General features: G+C 41.8%; 1 protein-coding gene across 3 annotated transcripts in view; it reads left to right on the top strand.

The window, feature by feature from the left end:
- Nucleotides 1-19,725, top strand: part of LOC133388040 (S-adenosylmethionine synthase-like) — a 40,429-nt gene that overhangs the window by 10,376 nt on the left and 10,328 nt on the right. For all 3 annotated transcript variants that reach the window (XM_061634140.1, XM_061634119.1, XM_061634129.1), the window contains exons 4-6: nucleotides 2,373-2,485; nucleotides 5,520-5,663; nucleotides 7,389-7,607. In XM_061634140.1, coding sequence (XP_061490124.1) covers nucleotides 2,373-2,485; nucleotides 5,520-5,663; nucleotides 7,389-7,607 — 476 coding nt within the window. The remainder of the gene's footprint in view (nucleotides 1-2,372; nucleotides 2,486-5,519; nucleotides 5,664-7,388; nucleotides 7,608-19,725) is intronic.

Genomic DNA, 19,725 nt, shown 5'->3' with positions numbered 1-19,725 from the left:
TGTTAGAATGTGAGGTGAAAGCTGCTCTTAAAATACTTGGAAGAAACAAATCACCAGGGACAGATGGCATACCAATAGAGTTGCTACAAGCTACTGAGACTGAATCTGTCCAAATTCTGACAAAAATTTGTCAAGAAATATGGAAAACTAAACACTGGCCCACGGACTGGAAGCATTCAATATATATCCCAATTCCAAAGAAAGGGGATCCCAGAGAACGCAGTAATTATCAAACTATTGCCTTAATATCCCATGCAAGTAAAGTAATGCTCAAGATTCTACAACAAAGGCTCTTACCATATATGGAGTGAGACATACCAGACATCCAGGCTGGATTTAGAAAGGGAAGAGGCACCAAAGATCATATTGCAAACATACGTTGGATAATGGAACGGAGCAAGGAATTTCAGAAGAAAATCACCCTGTACTTTATAGACTACAGCAAAGCCTTTGACTGTGTAGATCATGAAAAACAATGGAATGCTTTAAAAGAAATGGGGGTGCCACAGCATCTGATTGTCCTGATGTGCAACCTATACTCTGGACAAGAGCCTACTGTAAGGACAGAATATGGAGAAGCCAACTGGTTCCCAATAGAAAAGGGTGTGAGACAGGGGTGTATTTTATCACCCTATTTATTTAATCTGTATGCAGAACATATCATACGGAAAGCGGGATTGGACCAAGATGAAGGAGGTGTGAAAATTGGAGGGAGAAACATCAATAATTTAAGATATGCAGATGATACCATACTCTTAGCAGACACCAGTAATGATTTGAAATGAATGCTGATGAAAGTTAAAGAGGAAAGCACAAAAGCAGGACTACAGCTGAATGTCAAAAAGACTAAAGTAATGACAACAGAAGATTTATGTAACTTTAAAGTTGACAATGAGGACATTGAACTTGTCAAGGATTATCAATACCTCGGCACAGTCATTAACCAAAATGGAGACAATAGTCAAGAAATCAGAAGAAGGCTAGGACTGGGGAGGGCAGCTGTGAGAGAACTAGAAAAAGTCCTCAAATGCAAAGATGTATCACTGAACACCAAAGTCAGGATCATTCAGACCATGGTATTCCCAATCTCTATGTGTGGATGTTAAAGTTGGACAGTGAAAAAGGCAGATAGGAGAAAAATCAACTCATTTGAAATGTGGTGTTGGAGGAGAGCTTTGTGCATACCATGGACTGCAAAAAAGACAAATAATTGGGTGTTAGAACAAATTTAACCAGAATTGTCACTAGAAGCTAAAATGATGAAACTGAGGTGTCATACTTTGGACACATCATGAGAAGACATGATTCACTAGAAAAGACCATAATGCTGGGAAAAACAGAAGGGAGTAGAAAAAGAGGAAGGCCAAACAAGAGATGGATTGATTCCATAAAGGAAGCCACAGACCTGAACGTACAAGATCTGAGCAGGGTGGTTCATGACAGATGCTCTTGGAGGTCGCTGATTCATAGGATTGCCATAGGTTGTGGTTGACTTGAAGGCACATAATAACAACTACTAAACTTATTAAAATATTATATACCTTTATAGCTTTATAAAATAATGTTTTTGCTTATTGTTTGTATAGAATAATTTCACCATCAGAGATACGTATAGGATTGCAGTATTTGTTCTATAAATGTCAGTGGGACTTAGGCATATACATCAACCTAGTTTGCACATCAGCACCAATGTGACATGTGAGTATGTGGGCTTCTGGAGATGAGCTCACAGCCATTTTGTTCTTCCCCAGTCCTTTTTGCTGCCATGCTGCACCAAATTAAGCCAAGGTTTGGCTTAGCATGTCATCTGAGCCCAGGCTCATGCTTCATCTCTCTAGTGTGACCATGAGCTGTCACCAAGAACAAACCTTGGTTGGGGCTTAGTGTTATGAACAGGGGTGTAGTTGTCCAGAGTCTCAGGGGTCTTAGACCCCTTACTGTTTGGAGAGCAGGGTCCCAGCAGGGTCACTGTGTCTCCAGCATCCTGCAATCATCATGAAAGGGGAGTGTGTTAGCCACTGAGAAGAATCTTCTAACATGCTTCCTTGTCCTTTCCTGCTGATTGGAACTAATTAGAACAAAAGGAGGTGAGTTAGCCACTGAGAAGACTCTTCTCAGTAGCTAACAATCCTCTTTCGTGCTGATTGGCTCCTAGGGACCTCTGTTGTTGTGGGAGAAGGCATTAACAAGGATCACATTCTCAACACCACAGCAAAAAAAGGCGGAGGGGGTATGGCTGTGACTAACATGAAGGGACCCTGCACTTCTGAATTTGTGACTGCACTACTGGTTATGTACAAACCAGGCCATTTTGTCCACATAAACCATGCAAGCAAGTTGCCCATTACTGTGGTTTGCTATTCACTTCACAGGGTTAGATTACAAGACTTGCACTGTGTTGGTTGCCCTGGAGCAGCAGTGCCATGAGATCAAACGAGCAATCTCTGAGGGAAAGATTGGGGATGATATTGGAGCTGGAGACCAGGTAACTTGTTCTTAATGGGTCCTACTCCCATGCAGCACTTTAGGCCATTTTATTTTCTAACTGATCCTAGGGTATAGTCTGAAGGCGTGTGAGACCAACACCTTACTGAAGCTAAGCAGGTCTAGGTCTGGTCAGTGCCTGGAAGGGAGATCACCTGGGAACCACATGTATGCCACCTTGGGTTCCTTGATGAAAGAAAAGTGGGATATAAATATAAGAAAATAAATAGATAACTGAAAGATGGTCGAGCAGAGAATATTGGGTGGTATTCAATACTAATCCTACAAAGAACAGACCCGTTGAACTTAATAGACATGACTAACTTGGGTTCATTAATTTAAATGAGTCTACTCTGAGTAGGACTTAGTTGACTACAACCCTTTGGGCCAAGGTTTCATGTGTGCACACAAGTGGGGGAAATGTTAATATCAGATAGATTTTGTAGGAAAAGGAACAATACTGGAATAGGTGTTTTATCAGGAAAGACAAGTCTTGCTATTTAGATTTACGATGCCACAGTAAAAGATGTTCAATTGCTCATCTGTATGGCAGAGGCTATTGAGTTAAAAGAAAACAATAAAATATGTAATTCTTGAAATAAAAATATACATTATAGTAGGTTAATTCTGTAATTGTCAGAAAGCATGACTATCTGGAAGACTATGACTATACTTTTCAGAAATGTTATCATTTTATACAGTTTGATCACTGTATAGTCTCAACAACAAAAACAACAAAAAAGCAGGTCCCTGCCCTGAGATGTTTGCATTCCAAATTTTGACTGTGGGGAAGACAAACGTTTAAGGAGGAGGAATAGCAGGGAAGGAGATGAGGGTAATACAGTGGTGGGAGAACCAAGGATAACAAGGGATTGATTTGATTTAATGTAATTTATTATATTTATAGCTTAGCTTGGCTTTCCTCCGAGGAGCTTCAGGTGGTCTACTTGGCTTTCCCATCCCCCATATTTTATCATCACAACAACCCTGTGAGGTTGGCTAGGGTGAGGCATGGCTCAAGAAGGATGGCGTGAGAGTAAGTGCACTTACAGACACTTAGGATGCAACTAGATAACTGCTGGACCCAAGCCAGGTCATGCCGATTCCCTGCAAAGCAGGCAGTGAGGGCATTAAAGTGCAACATAAACAGGAGGGAAGGAGAAGCAGAAGCCTTCCTTCACCTGTGCTCACCCCTTGTAAGAAACAACGGTTCTGAAGAGACCCACAACAAGATTTTTAGTGAAGCAGCATTAAAAAGTTTATTATACTTTCTTGCAAGACTGGGTGCCCACAAGGGAGGCACACCCAAGTGACATTGGTACAGTTCTTTTATCCTCTAGCCCGACGCTTCGTTCCCTCCCCTGTTTCCTCATTGGTCGAGTACTTCAGGGTTTACAGCCTATCCGTGTCGCCTATTCATGTCACATGAAGTCCCGCCCCTGTTTACATCTCCCATTACTCACATTTTAGATCCCCCATACCCATATTTATTTTTATCCATATTTGGTATATCTCCTCCTCCCTTGGTATTTCCCTCCTTACGTTAGTCAAAGAAAAAAACCCTTCTATGTTTGTCAAGCAAAAACCCCTTCTATGTTAGTCAAGCGAAGCAGAATCTAACCACAAACTGTCTAAGTTGCACCTGTTTCCTGCTACTTGTCTATTTTTGCTTGCCTCCTAGTTTCGTTACCAACTGTCTTAACTGAGTTCTTATGAGATTCTTTTTCTAGCACTTTAACTACAAAGCCATGCTATGTAAAAGCGTTCTGTAAAAGCAACACATTTTGTATATATCACACCTGAAAACACTTTTTGAAAAATATGTTTTTAAAAGCAATTTTAAAAGCAATTGTATGGGGAAAGCAAGGGAAGGGATTAAGTTCTTCGTATCTACCTGCTCGTGCTGTGCTTTAATGCTTACCCCCTGCTTTGTAGGAATTTGTCAGGAATCGAATCCTGACACTAAGGAAGGGGGAGAAATTTGCTTCAGTTTGAGTTTAATGCCAAATTTATCAAACTTGCACTTTCCAAAACAATTTGAGAACTGAAACATTGTCTTCCTTTAAAATGCACACTTATCCAAATTTTGCAATGCCGTTCCCCAAACAAACAATGTTTTAAAAAATGCATATTTTAGGGGAAAGTTTGCACAGAAATAAATACATTCATGAAAATAATACAAAAATGCATTATAGTAGGAGAAATTGTTTTCAAAATTGTGTACATTAATCAAAACTGCATACAAAAATGTGTTTATTAGGAGAAATTTGCACTAAAATGCTGAAGAATTTTCATGAGGATTTTTTAAAAATCCTCAGATTACTGCAGACAGGTGGAGAACTGGATTTAAGACAGGAAAAATGAGAAACTGAGAGAACTGAAATTATAGATCCATTCCTACTTGACACAGTCTGCCTTTGACATGTTTAATCTGACCCTTAGGTTTTTCTTTTAAGATGCTGAGGACTAATGAGTTAAGGCAAAGGCATCATGGAGGGGTTCAAAGGAGGAGAGAGAAGTAGGTAGTAAAGAAAGAACAAGAAATCTCAGTCACTGTAGGGGAACCACAGGCCCAGGAGCCAAATGTGGTCCTCCAGGCCTTTCTGTCTGGCTCTCGGAACTCTCCCCAGGCCACATCACTCATTGTCCCTGCTTCACAGCCTGTGTTTGTGCCTGGCTGGAATGAGTCCTTGAACTCCAATCATGCCACTTGCTTGTCTGGACAGAGGATACAGAAGGGTTTGCAAATGTATGTAGAAATTATTGCTACTGTATAAACGGAAAATTTACATTTGTGGCTCCACCCACTTTTGACCCTGCCCACCACTGATATGTGGCCCTTGGAAGGTTGCCCAGAGGGGAATGTGGCCCTTCGGCTGAAAAGGTTTCCTCACTTCTGATATAGATCATGGGACTTCAGGATTTGAAGAAAATGATATGTTTGCAAGAAATTTTAATTCCACTGTAGTAGAAATTTAAAGCCCGATGAAGAAGCCAATACACTAACTGTAATCTCCATGTGAATTCTAATGCAGGGCTTGATGTTTGGTTATGCCACCGATGAAACTGACGAGTGTATGCCCTTAACTATTCTGCTTGCACATAAGCTTAATGCAAAGATTAAATTGCTGGAGAGGAATGGAACATTGCCCTGGCTTCGACCAGATGGGAAAACACAGGTTGGTATATAGCAAGAATTGTCAAATAAAATGAGTATATCTGCAGTCAGTAAGTTAGACATTGTCCATTTGAAACTATCAGTTCAAACCCTCCTGTGAACACTGTCAAAGCTATTTGGAAGCTGTAATATTGTAAACCTTTAACCTATGGCTGGGGTTTGTTACACTTGCCAGTGTAGGCAACAGGCAGACTCAAGTGGTAAAGTGTTTTCCTGGATTGTACTACTGCACTCTACAATTAGAAAGCGAGAGAGACTATTTGAATCATCCCCTATGAACATAAGAAGAGCCCTGTTGGATCGAGGCTAGTGGCCCATCTAGTCCAGCATTCTGTTCTCACACTGGCCAGCCAGATGCCTGTGGGAAGCCTGCAAGCAGGACCTGAGTGCAACAGCATCCTCCCTACTTGCAATTCCCAGCAACTAGTACTCAGGGGCATACTGCCTGTGACAGTAATAGCACAGAGCCTTATCCTCCATGAAAACCTCCCTGTGTATAGAAAAATAGCGAGAGTTGGCTAGGCTGACATGCTAGATTCCTACATATAATTAATCCCCCCCCCAGAAAAGCATTCAGACATCTCACAGACACACACACACACCTGCTGCATGCAAGGTTTTACCACTTGATTCTATCTATTATATAAATTGACCTCACATGAAACATCTTGCACTATAGTACTTTGCCTTTTAGGTATAGAGACAGTTCATGTGATCAAATTATTTACAAATGTTACAGAACCTCCATTAAGAGGAATCAGCAGCACTCACCTACGGGTAGTGCCAAAATTTGAGTCTGGACTTCCCACAACGAATCTCAGTACTCTTAGACACTTTCTGCTTCCCTGAGTAGTCAGACATCTATGAGCTACAGGGTTTTGCTTCCTTTGGATGAATGAGACTCAGCTTGGTGTCTTTGTGTTATTCTTTTTTTTAATGAGAGCAGAACACAGTGGAAGAAAGCAGACATTTATAGAAGGTAGCCGCTAGCCAGACTCTAATCCTGCACTGGATTCACAGAGAGCAAAAGCGTAATACTGTAGGGGGGCTACAACTCTCAAGGCTGTTTGCTGGGAAAGACCCTTGCCTGAAACCCTGGAGAGCTGCTGCCAGTCAGAGTTAGATGACTCTGAGTTAGATGAACTACTGAGTTAGATAAACCAAGGATCCATCTGGCCTGAGATAATGTAGCTCCCTATGTTCCAGTCCAGCTAAAGTCACAGTGATCTGTCTGACTGCTGCTTTCTTTTCTGCCGTCGAACAGAACACTGATCTCATATTCCATCCTGTGGGTAGGCTTAAACAGATATCACTTAACCCTTAGCTCTCATTGATAAAATATCATTTCCTGACCATTAGTAAGCCATCAGGTTAACAAAGGATGGCTGAAGCTTTATTGACATACCAGGATAGTATTCTAGGCACATTATTTCAAGTAGTCCATATACTGTATAGCAATTCATGACTGCCTTGCAGTGAAATGAGAATTAAAGTTATACTGCTAACCAAACTTACCAATAGAAAGGTTCTATAGGGGGTCCTGTGGAACTTACTTTTAGGACCAGGCTGCAAGAAAACAACAGGTCATTGGGTTGACCATCATAAAATAGTTGCTGATATATGAAAAAGAAACCAGTAACTCAAGACTGGTTCAGCAGGGGTTGTATAAATCTGGAAACTAGAAATCTAATTAGTTAAACCCAATGTCCTATGGTCCGTCTTGTAGGTCACAATGGAATACCGAGATATCAGCGGTGCACTAGAGCCAATCCGTGTGCACACCTTGGTGATTTCCGTACAACACGCACCTGGGGTGCCATTAGAGCAGATACGGAAAGAGCTGGTGGACAAAGTTGTGAATGAAGTGATTCCAGCCAAATACCTGGATGAGAAAACAGTCTATCACCTCCTGCCAAGTAAGGCATTTCTAGAAGGCGGTCCTAAGGTATGTACCTCTAACATTCAAACCTGCAAATGTAATGCCCTCCTGGGCTGAATCAGTGTATGTCAATTGCCAAAGAGGGACTGTTATGTCCTTGTCTTGCGGCCTCACCCCTTGTTCTTTAAACATAGTCATTAAGCACCGCCCCTTCGTATCTGCAGCCCATTTTTTTTTTAAAAAGAATTATTTGCAACTAGTGGTGGCTGGTGCTTGTTGGGACCGGTAGGGCAGAAGGCAGGGAGACGAAAAGTAGGTGTAGCTACAGCCAATGATTGGTAGAGCTGACCAATTTTAGTTTTGTCCCCCCATTGCTGAGTTCTGCAATGGCAACAGTGAGACTGAAGAGGAGGAGGAAACTGTCAATCTGTGCTGTCCATTGGACTGCTTGTCAGGAAGGAGGCAGGTCGGTGGGAGCTTGCTGAGCTTGGTGGAGTAGTGCCCCATTTGCCCTAATTGACCACTTTTCACTGTTTGCAACAGTGTGAAGCGAGACCAGGCCTGAAATATTTATTTATTTATTTATTTCCATTTCTATACCGCCCTTAGCCGATGGCTCTCTGGGCGGTTCACAGCAAGGAATAAAATACAATACAGTAAAATAAAAATCAGGTAAAATCACTAAAAACATACAACTTGAGCATATAACAACTTGGTATAAAATTAACTTAACAATAAACAGATTAGCCAAGAGATGCCTGGGAAGGAATGCTGTACACAACTGGGCATTGCCAAGAGATTATTCTTAGCAGCTAGGAGCACCAGTCCCTGTGCCAAAAGTGTTTGATTTACATTCAAAAGTCATTTGATGTAGGTTGTTTATGAATTAAAACATATTAAAACAAAGCATCTTTAAAAACATATTTTTAAAAAAGCTTTAAATATATCTCAAAAAGCAATTCCAACACAGACACAGACTAGGATAAGGTCTCTACTTAAAAGGCTTGTTGAAAGAGGAAGGCCTTCAGTAGGTGCTGAAAAGACAACAGAGATGGTGCCTGTCTAATATTTAAGAGGAGGGAATTCCAAAGTGTTGGTGCCACAACACTAAAGGTCTGCTTCCTATATTGTGCGAAATGGACCTCCTGATAAGTTGATATCTGCAGGAGGCTCTCACCTCCTGGATATATAAGGTGTGAGATGATCTTTCAGGTATCCTGGTTCCAAGCTGCATAGGACTTTGTACACTAAAAACAGAACCTTGAACTTGGCCCGGTAGCTAATGGGCAGCCAGTGCAATTCTTTCAGCAGCCGGGTAATGTGTTGACTGCCCCAGTAAACAGTTACACCACCACATTTTGCACCAGCTGCAGCTTCTGGACCAACCTCAAGAGCAGCCCCACACAGAGCGCATTACAGTAATCCAACCTGTAGGTTACCAGTGCATGGACAACAGTGATCAGGCTATCCTGGTCCACAAACGGCCACAGCTGTCTCATCAGTGGAAGCTGGTAAAAGGCATTCCTAGCCACTGAGGTCACCTGGGCCTCTAGCAACAAAGATGGATCCAGGAGCAACCCCAGACTACAAACCTGCTCTAACAGAGGGACTATGACTCTATCCAAAGCAGGCCATTGACCAATTATTTGAAGTTGGGAACCACCAACCCACAGCATCTCTGTCTTGCTAGAATTCACACTCACTTTTCTTGGCCCTAATCCAGCCCACCACCGAGTCCAGGCACTGGTCCAGGGCTGCACGGCCTCTCGTGATTCAGATGTTACTGTAGTGAAAGCGGGGAGCTCTTCCCCGTCTGCTCTCACTGTCCTAGGAGTCAATCCCCGGCCTTGGGCAATTGATCCCAGCAAATCCTGGTTTGCTAAGGTTGTGCACGTCAACACCAACCCTGCAAGGTAGTACTGCCACCACCCTTCAACTGGTTAGCTACTCTGGGGCAAAGGGAACCCCAGAGCCCACTTAAAAAACACCTAAGCCACTCAGGACCAGAGTCTAGGTACACTCCTGGCCCCTTCTGAAGTCTTAGGTAAAAACGTTTCTCTGTTACACGGTAGTTGTGGTCAAATGGCAAGGACTGAATTTAGGAACTGACCCCTTTCTCTGGAATAAACACACGTTGGTTTAAAGTAACTAAAGTTTATTAAAAAAAAAGCATAAAAAGGTTACAAAAAGCAAAAAGGTACAAACAAATAATTTGCAGCAGCAAATTGAATCCTAAAACCATACACCCAAACGGGTAAAGTGTTTAGTAACAAAGCTAAAGGAAAGTTTCTTGGCACAAATCAAAATAACAAAGCTATCTGCCTTAGCTATACTTACAAGAGCATAGGATCTTTCAGTGGATAGCCTTCTTCCCCTCAGGGAGTTGCAAGTCAAGATGTAAATGGAGCCACAACAGACCATCACCATAAGCAAGGTGGTGCTCTGAAGTGGGACACAAACCCAGAGTTCTGAGCCTCCTCTTATGGAGGAAAATTCCCTCCCAGCCAGAGACAATTAACCAATTAACATTTTCATCAAAGGGATGAAAAACGACGTTCCCACAGCACCTGGCACCTCCTCTTGGTTTCCCATAACAAAGCAAGGAGTTTTACGGCCTTGACGGAACCAGGCCCCTTCCACTGATAAGAAGGTGCAAAATTACTGTAAGCTGGTACAGCTGTGTAATAAAAATTACCAAGTCACAGTGATGAAAGAACATCAAAGATTTAACTGCTTGCTAGCAAGCTAACAAGGAAGATGTCAAGGGGAAGAATTCCCCATAAGGCTTTGGGAGTTAGCCATTTTAACTGCAGGCCAGGGTAAGGCTGGCAAGCTGGCATGACATGCCCCCTTTTCGAAAAAGATGACATCAAAGGTTGATCACCTTTGGTTTCATCGCCTCTGGTTAATACGAAGGGAAAGAAGGCTAATAAAAAAAAAGGAAAAACCCACAACAGGAATTAACAACAACCATAACCTAATTTCCCCACAGTGGTCAAACCTAAGCCTCTAAAACCTTACATACTTTATTATATAAAATCATAAAAGGACATTAGTAAACTCATAGTCCAAAATACAGGCATAGGTCATAAAAACCATAAGATCAGGGTTACACAAACCATATTAAAACATCAGGCATAAGAATAGTCAGGAGCAGTTACAAGTCATCAGGACCATACATCAATCATCTAAATTATGCATACGAGATAAGGCATTGGCCGTTTAATTAAATTTCCCAGCTACATAATCTATGGAAAAATTGAAATCTTGCAATAATAGTGCCCATCTCAATAATTTTTGGTTAGAGTTCTTCATTCTAGACAACCAGCATAAAGGAGAGTGATCTGTTTGTAGTTGGAAGTGTCGCCCCCAAAGATAAGGCCTTAATTTCTCCAGGGCCCAAACTATAGCAAGACACTCCTTCTCTATCGTCGCTAGATGGCGCTCTCGCTGAATTAACTTCTTGCTGAGATATGCTACAGGGTGTAAGTCTCCATCAGAGTCTTTTTGTAAAAGCACAGCACCTAAGCCAAAATTACTAGCATCAGTCTGTACCACAAAGGGTTCAGCAAAATCTGGAGCTTTCAGAACAGGGTAGTTGACTAGTACAGTTTTCAAAGCCTCAAAGGCCTGTTGGCAATCTTCAGACCATACAACTCGTGCAGGTTTGCACTTTTTACACAGATCAGTCAGGGGAGTTGCAATGCTACTAAAATGAGGGGCGAACCTCCTATAGTAACCTGCAAGTCCTAAAAAAGACTGAACTTGTTTCTTAGTCTGGGGCACTGGCCAATTAGAGATTGCTTCGATTCCCAGAACCGCATTCAAATGTTCACAAAGCCCGTTGGATTCATGATGGTAAGCAACAGAAGTCATATGTTCTATCCCAGAAATCTCCCATAGCTTCTTAGTCAGTTTGGCTACAAAACCTGGGCCTTGATCTGACAAGATAATTTTAGGGCATCCCCAACGAGAAAATATGTCTAGTAAAGCCTTTGAGATAGCAGTTGCCGTAATGCTACTTAAAGCTACTGCTTCAGCAAAACGCGTTGCATAATCTATGTAAGTCAAAATAATTTTTTTCCACTCGAAGCCACATTCAGTGGACCAAGAACGTCCACCGCTACTTTAGCAAATGGTTCTGTTACAATCTCAGAGACTTTCATTGGCATTTTGGGCAGAGCTTGGAAAATTTACTTTTTTGAACTACAACTCCCATCAGCCCAATCCAGTGCCATGCTGACTGGGGCTGATGGGAGTTGTAGTTCAAAAAAGTAACTTTTCCAAGCTCTGATTTTGGGGTGATCACGGGCATACCCTACTAATTGACAGGTTAGACAACTTTTACAGAAATTTTGTACCCCTTTGGCAATCTGGGGCCAATAAAAATATCGGGTTACCCGGGCCAATGTTCTCTTTATTCCTAAATGACCCCCACTGATAGTATCATGCGCCAGTTGCAAAACTTCCAGCCTATGAGCCGATGGCACCACAAGCTGTTTGACAGGCTTCCAATCCACAGAAGCACCTTGGGGCACATGTTCTCTATACAGCAATCCGTTCTTCCAATAGAATCTTACTGTCACAGACTTAGATAGTTCCAGGGGAGCATTTACTGCAGCATCCCTACAAACTTGTAGGCTATCATCTCGAAGAAGGGCTTCTTTAAATGCAGTGGAACGAGCAGAGTTCAATTTTAGCTCTTCCATGCCCTCACTGTTAGGATCAGAAACATTCATATTTCCAACTTTGGTTGGCAGAGGCTGGTCTGAGTCACAGACTTCTTGCGCCACAGCACCATCTAGTGGCAAAAGTTCGATACTGGGCTCTTGTTCCATTTTGTTAGCTGTACTACAGGTTATGGCATTCATATTAACATACCCATTTTTCAAATTATGTAAATAACATGCGTAAGCAATATCATTTCCAAGGAGGAAATCAAAAAATTGGTCAGAATAGTCATGAATCAACACTCTATGTTTTCCTGACCAACTTCTGTATGAAATCCAGACATCAGCCACATCACAAAGTTTGTTAGTCATCCCATAAACATGTACTGACGCTTTTACCCCTTGTAAAATTAATTCAGGCGGAATTAAATGACGAGCTAAGCTGGAAGCCTCGCTTCCTGAATCTCTGAACGCAATTAGCTTAACATAATTCACAAAAATAGTCTCTTTGAACATTTTGTTGGACCAAGCAGCTTGACCAGGCAAACATGGATAGCTAGTGCTGTCTTCAGGGAGTCGTTCTTTCTCTCCCTTCCCACCATGGGGCTCTTCAGGGGATGGCTTCACCTTTCCTCCCCCCTTCTCCTTTCCCAGTCCCGGTTGAATAACACTCACCGCAGGAGCTTTTAAAACGCTGCTTTTCGGGGTGACAGGGCTGTTTTCAGCACTAGGAGCCGAAAATTCCCAGTCATTCTCTGAACTGGAAGCTGAGGAAGACCAACGAGAAATTTCTGGAGACGACTGCCCTCCCGGTTCTTCAAAGTCACAGGCTCTCTGGACCACAGCTACTTTAGTTCCCTTGTTGGTTCCAGAACTCGGCTTTTTAATTAATTGGGGACACTGATCCTTTTTGTGCCCCGGCTGCTTGCATAAAAAACATAAATTCTCCAAAACTGCTTTACTCGGTTGGTAAGCTGTTGGACGCGCTGTTGAAGCAACAGCAGAGGCAGAAGCGGAGCTCTCTCCTCTCTCCTCCCGACTTGACTACAGGCGGCCATGGTTTTTTCTTCCATTCATTTCCTCCTCCTGCCTGCTGGCTACCTTTGAAGTTTCCCAGCTTTTTAACATAAGCCTTAGGCGATTCATCTTTATCCTGAAAGGAGTCAAGTTCGTCAGCATGATGTCCTGCTTCCTGGATACTCTTTGGTTTTTTTCCTCTCACAGCAGCCGCAAGCTCTTTCGGCAGCATCTTGTAAAATTTCTCAAGAGTATACACTGTCCTTAACTGCTCGAAAGTATTAGCTTTCGCAGCTGCAATCCACAAATCCATTGCTTGAGCAGTACGGGTGCTTAATGCTGAGAACGTTTCTTTTGGCTTTTTCTGCAAAGTCTCAAACTTTTGGTAACACACTCTAGTAGATAGAGTGAATTGCGCGGTTGCCAACTTTACAAAGTTCTCGTAATCATTGGCTAACTCTCGAGGGAGTTTGCACATTAAACTTCTTAATTCTCCCTTTCCTTGAGTGCGTAGGATTTTCATCCAGTATTTTTTATCTAATGACTGGTCCAAACACGACTTCCGGGAAGGGTGACTTCGCTTGTGCCTGCTTTTGAGACAGGCTCCCGCCTCAAAAGAAGCTTATTCAGATATAAATCAGTCAGAACATTTTTTTTGACTGATGAAATTTCTCCCGGGCAGGGAGAAACGTAGAGATCAACCTCAAAAGCCTGTTTTTGTTGGGAGGACTGGATTTCATTAATTTATGAGAAAAGGTCCAGCCAGCAATGCCAGACGGACTTCCGAACAAGCTCTATCTGATTAATGCGATACGTTTATCTTTTCTTCAAAGAGAAAACGGACTAACAGGCAAGCACCCTTCTTTCTATTATTTTTTTTACTTGGTTTAAATTGTTGCAGCAAAAAGAGATTTGTCAAATGAATCAGCTTTAAAGAACTTCTGGGTGAGCTATAACTGTTCTCTGTTATTCACGAAATTAACAGCTTATCTCTGTTTCTATTGCAAAAAGCTGTCCTGGAAGTGCATTCTAAAGATATAAACAGAAGAGGGATTTCTATTCCGAGGAACATTATATTGTCTGGGACTATTCTCTTTTTGGTCTATTTTATTTTGACGAATCTGCTTCTTCACGACGCCACTAACTGTTTTGATGCTGGGAACTAAATTTGTTTCGTGTTCTTGAACATAGAGAGATAAGGCAGGCTGCTCTGTTTATACTGTGATGTCATCAAGCCTGGAATATTAACCCAATTGTTGCTGAAATAAGAAGTGGTTCTTCTTTATTTTTGTTTTGTTTTGTTTTCGTGGTTTTAAAAATGGCAATCAAGAAAGTGGCTGAGAATCTGGAAGTAATTATGTTTCAGAAAACAATGGATGAGATTGAGATAACGAAACAAACCCTGTGACAGGGCAGTAAGGAGCTGAAAATTGAACTGAGCAAAATGACGCAGGAGCTTAAAGAAATAGGGGATCCTGGGAGAGAGGAGAATGAGATCAGAGATGAGAAAAGAAAAAATAAAGGGAAGATACAAGCCCTGGAGATTGGAACAAATGTGGAATTGGAAAAAGATCTGGAGTTTATGGATATTAGAAATAAAATCTACTGTTTGGAATTTAACGTTATCTCTGAAGAAATTAATGAAGATATTAGAGATAAAGTTATCAATGGCTTGGATAATCTTCTGGACTGGAATGACGTGATGGAGCTTGATATAGAGAAAATCTATGGAATTAACTGCAGCCATGTGACAATGGAAAAACTCTCAAGAGATGAGCCAGTGCATTTTGTAAAAAAGAAGAACACAGATATGACTTTACAACAATATTTCAGCAACTTATTCAGAATGGATGGCAAGAAAATATTTGGGATAGAGGAAATTCCCATCAGACTCTTATTATATGACTATGGCTATGACAGCAAGATTATTATGGAATACTGATAATGGAAGATTGGACACTGAAATTACTGGACTTAACAGGACTATTGAAGATGGAAGATGGAATTAATATGGATAATGGAATAATGGCTATTGAAGTTATTGGACCTAACAGATTTTGATGAGATGGATTAATTGATATGTTTATTTGGACTATGGTTATGACAATAAGATTATTATTATTATTATTAATGAGATGGATTAATCGACATGTTTATTTGGAGAAAAATTGATAGATATATTTCTTAAAGAATTGAAACCTCTCTTTGACTTTTTGTGGAAAGAATAAAGTAATGTTTATGAGATTTGATGATTAATTAAGATAACTACTGGAGGAAAGTGATTTTATAATATAATTTAAGAGACAGGATTGTTATATATTGTAGACCTACAACTGATTTGATCTGCGACAAATGGGAAGTCAACATTTTATTTTTTTGTTTAATCATTTTTGTTTTGTTTTGTTTTTTGTCTTTGAATGTTTTATGATTTTGTTTTGTATGTTTTATGAAAATTTGAATAAAAATTATTGTAAAAAAAAAAAATGACTGGTCCAAACACGCTTGCTCAAAGATTAAAAAGGATTCTGAAATATCCTCTCCTGCTTGGTAAAACGGAAAGTCTGCTGGATCAGCTCCACCCAAGCACACTCTCCCAGACCTCAGTTCTTGGCTCGGTGGGGTGTATGCCTGCAGTTGTTGCACAAGAGTAGCCATAAGCGCCATTTGTTTCGAGAAGAAGTTATGCATTTCAGCCCACATATCCATGGGTGGCACCCCCCCCCCCCCGCTCTGGCTGGCTTGACTCTCCATACTTCGTCGACTCCGTACGGGTGACAACGCCAGTTCTCCCTCCGGAGTAACTGTTTGTAATGGCGGCACCTCAGCGCTGCCTCCTGCTGCTTCGAAATTGCCTTGAAGTAACAAATCTGTTTGTTCCTCCTCGTTATTTTCAGCAGTAATCTGATCTAATGCCTTCTTTTGCTTAGATCTCGTAGACATCCTGACTTTACAAAAATAATAAACCTTTGTGCCAGAAACCTTTAACTAAACAATTTCCAATTTTTCCAAAATGTACCTTTTTAAGAGTATGTTTACCCAGAGATAGGTTCAGTCCTTTTTGGTTCCAAATGCTGCCAACATGTAGTGAAAGCGGAGAGCTCTTCCCCGTCTGCTCTCACTGTCCTAGGAGTCAATCCCCGGCCTTGGGCAATTGATCCCAGCAAATCCTGGTTTGCTAAGGTTGTGCATGTCAACACCAACCCTGCAAGGTAGTACTGCTACCACCCTTCAACTGGTTAGCTACTCTGGGGCAAAGGGAACCCCAGAGTCCACTTAAAAAACACCTAAGTCTCTCAGGACCAGAGTCTAGATACACTCCTGGCCCCTTCTGAAGTCTTAGGTAAAAACGCTTCTCTGTTACACGGTAGTTGTGGTCAAATGGCAAGGACTGAATTTAGGAACTGACCCCTTTCTCTGGAATAAGCACACATTGGTTTAAAGTAACTAAAGTTTATTAAAAAAAAATTAAAAAAGCATAAAAAGGTTACAAAAAGCAAAAAGGTACACACAAATAATTTGTAGCAGCAAATTGAATCCTAAAACCATACACCCAAACAGGTAAAGTGTTTAGTAACAAAGCTAAAGGAAAGTTTCTTGGCACAAATCAAAATAACAAAGCTATCTGCCTTAGCTATACTTACAAGAGCATAGGATCTTTCAATGGATAGCCTTCTTCCCCTCAGGGAGTTGCAAGTCAAGATGTAAATGGAGCCACAACAGACCATCACCATAGGCAAGGTGGTGCTCCAAAGTGGGACACAAACCCAGAGTTCTGAGCCTCCTCTTATGGAGGAAAATTCCCTCCCAGCCAGAGACAATTAACCAATTAACATTTTCATCAAAGGGATGAAAAACGATGTTCCCACAGCACCTGGCGCCTCCTCTTGGTTTCCCATAACAAAGCAAGGAGTTTTACGGCCTTGACGGAACCAGGCCCCTTCCACTGATAAGAAGGTGCAAAATTACTGTAAGCTGGTACAGCTGTGTAATAAAAATTACCAAGTCACAGTGATGAAAGAACATCAAAGATTTAACTGCTTGCTAGCAAGCTAACAAGGAAGATGTCAAGGGGAAGAATTCCCCATAAGGCTTTGGGAGTTAGCCATTTTAACTGCAGGCCAGGGTAAGGCTGGCAAGCTGGCATGACAGTTACAGAGAAATAGAGCTGGATATCATCAGCATACTGCTGACACCTCACCCCAAATCTCCTGATGATCGCTCCCAAGGGCTTCATATAGATGTTAAACAGCATGGGGGACAAAATGGTAACCTGTGGCACCCCACAGCACAACTGCCAGGAGGCTGAAAGACAGTCACCCAATGCTATTCTCTGAGAATGACCCTGGAGATAGGATCGGAACCACTGTAAAACAGTGCCTCCAATACCCATCTCACCCAGTCAGCTCAGAAGGATACCATGGTCAATGGTATCAAAAGCTGCTGAGAGATCAAGTAAGAATAACAGGGTCACACTCCCCTGTCCTTCTCCTGATAAAGGTAATTCTTCAGGGTGACCAAGGCCAATTCAGTCCCATAACCAGGCCTGAACCCAGATTGGAATGGGTCAAGATAATTTGTTTCATCAAAGAGTACTTGCAATTGTTGCACCATAAGCCTCTCAATCACTTTCCCTTAAAAGGGAGTATTTGTGACCGGGCAGTAGTTGTCACAAACCAATGGGTCCAGGGTGGGCTTTTTCAGGAGCAGCCAGATCACCGCCTCTTTCAGGGCAGCTTGGACCACTCCCTCCAGCAAAGATGTGTTGACCACATCCTGGATCCACTCATTCATACCCCTTCGGCAAGCTTTAATGAACCAAGAAGGGCAAGGGTCGAGATGACATGTTGCTGACCACATCATCGCAAACACCTTGACCGTGTCATCAGACTGCATCAAATGAAATTGATCCCAAGAAGGTGCAGCAGATGTTGCACTGGACACCTCACTGGGGACTACAGTAGATGTGGATGGGGCATCAAGATTGATATGGAGGTGAGCAACTTTACCCTCAAAGTGCCTTGCAATCCACTCACAGTGGGCTTCTGAAGGGTCTAAAACTCCATTTCCTGGAGTTGATGTCAACAGACCCCTGACAATATGAAAAAGCTCCACTGACAGCTGCTTGAGGATGTGATGGAAGCACAGAAGTGGACCTTCTTTGCGGCCCTCACCAGCACACAGTAGGCATGGTTATGATGTTTTACTCTTGCCCAATCAGTCTCACAGGACATCTTTCGCCACTAGCCATTGTCCAGTCTGTTTCATTGCCCTTAGTTCATTGGTGTGTCAAGGTGCAAACCGGGGCCCATAATGCTGGAGAGGGTGGTCGGGGCAACCGTGTTAAGAGTCCAACACATCTCATTATTCCTCAGCGCGACAAAGGCTTCAACAGGGTCACCTGCTCTATCTACTGGAAACTCCCCCAGGGCATTCAGGAATCGAGTGGATTCCATTAGTCTCTGTAGGTGGACCATCCTAATCTGTCCACCACTTACCTTTTTCCTCTTATGTACCTTTTTATGTACATTTTTTCTTCTTTCCTGTGATTGGCACTTTCCCACTTTTTATTTCTTAAAATACATACCATACTGCTTGTTAACATATTGCAGTGTGACCAAGACTATCCAGATAAGAATAGACTTGATTCATAATTATGGTCAACTGACTAATAAATTAGAATATCAATAAATAGGTGCTTTTTGGAAAGTTGGTACTCCTTCTTAAACATAAAAACACAGGAAGAGCCCTGCTGAATCAGGCCAGGGGACCATCTAGTCCAGTATCTGGTTTTCACAGTGACGAAGCAGATGCCTGTGGGAAGCCAATAAGCAGAGCGCAAGCACAAAAGCCCCTTCCCCTTCTTTGGAGCCAAGATATCTTAAGGAACTGTCTGGGGTCACTGCATCAACATTTCATTGTATGGCTGTTCTGAGTTTCTGACCTTACTAGAAACACCAGGATATTGCTTAAAATCCCAATGAATTATTTTAAATCTTACATCTCAAGCTTTGTTTGTATTTTCCCTTCAACTTGAAGCTGCTAAAAAAAATTGCATTCCAAAATGTGTGTGTGTTTAATACATGTATGCTCTGCAGGAAATGCCTGATTGACCATTGTTCCCTGAAGTGTATAACCCTTATATATTCCTAATGTAATATGTCACGATGCTCTAAGTGACAGCAGCAGTAGTGCTTCTTAAATACAGCCGCTGTTGCTGCAGATGACCACCAGGAGGCATCACTTTAAAAGCATTATCTTGGGATGCTTACCAACTCCCCAACCCCCTGCCAAATTTCTTTCTAGAGTTTGGGGTTCTGAATTATTAGAACTTTTTACTGGAGTGGCATGATAATATCTGAACCTTTTATTTTTCTGGAATTTATGCTGTAAGTAGTGCTGAATGGACTGTAACAGGAAAGAATAAAGTCATTGCATTCAGCTAAATTCTAGACTGGTGCAGAAAGGAAACATCCAAAGACAGGCCTTTTCCTACCTTC

This window comes from Rhineura floridana, chromosome 1 (genome assembly GCF_030035675.1).
Source record: "Rhineura floridana isolate rRhiFlo1 chromosome 1, rRhiFlo1.hap2, whole genome shotgun sequence".
In the NCBI taxonomy this organism is placed as follows: Eukaryota; Metazoa; Chordata; class Lepidosauria; order Squamata; family Rhineuridae; genus Rhineura; species Rhineura floridana.
Note: the sequence above shows the minus strand (reverse complement) of the source record. Positions and strands in the feature narration are given on the sequence as shown.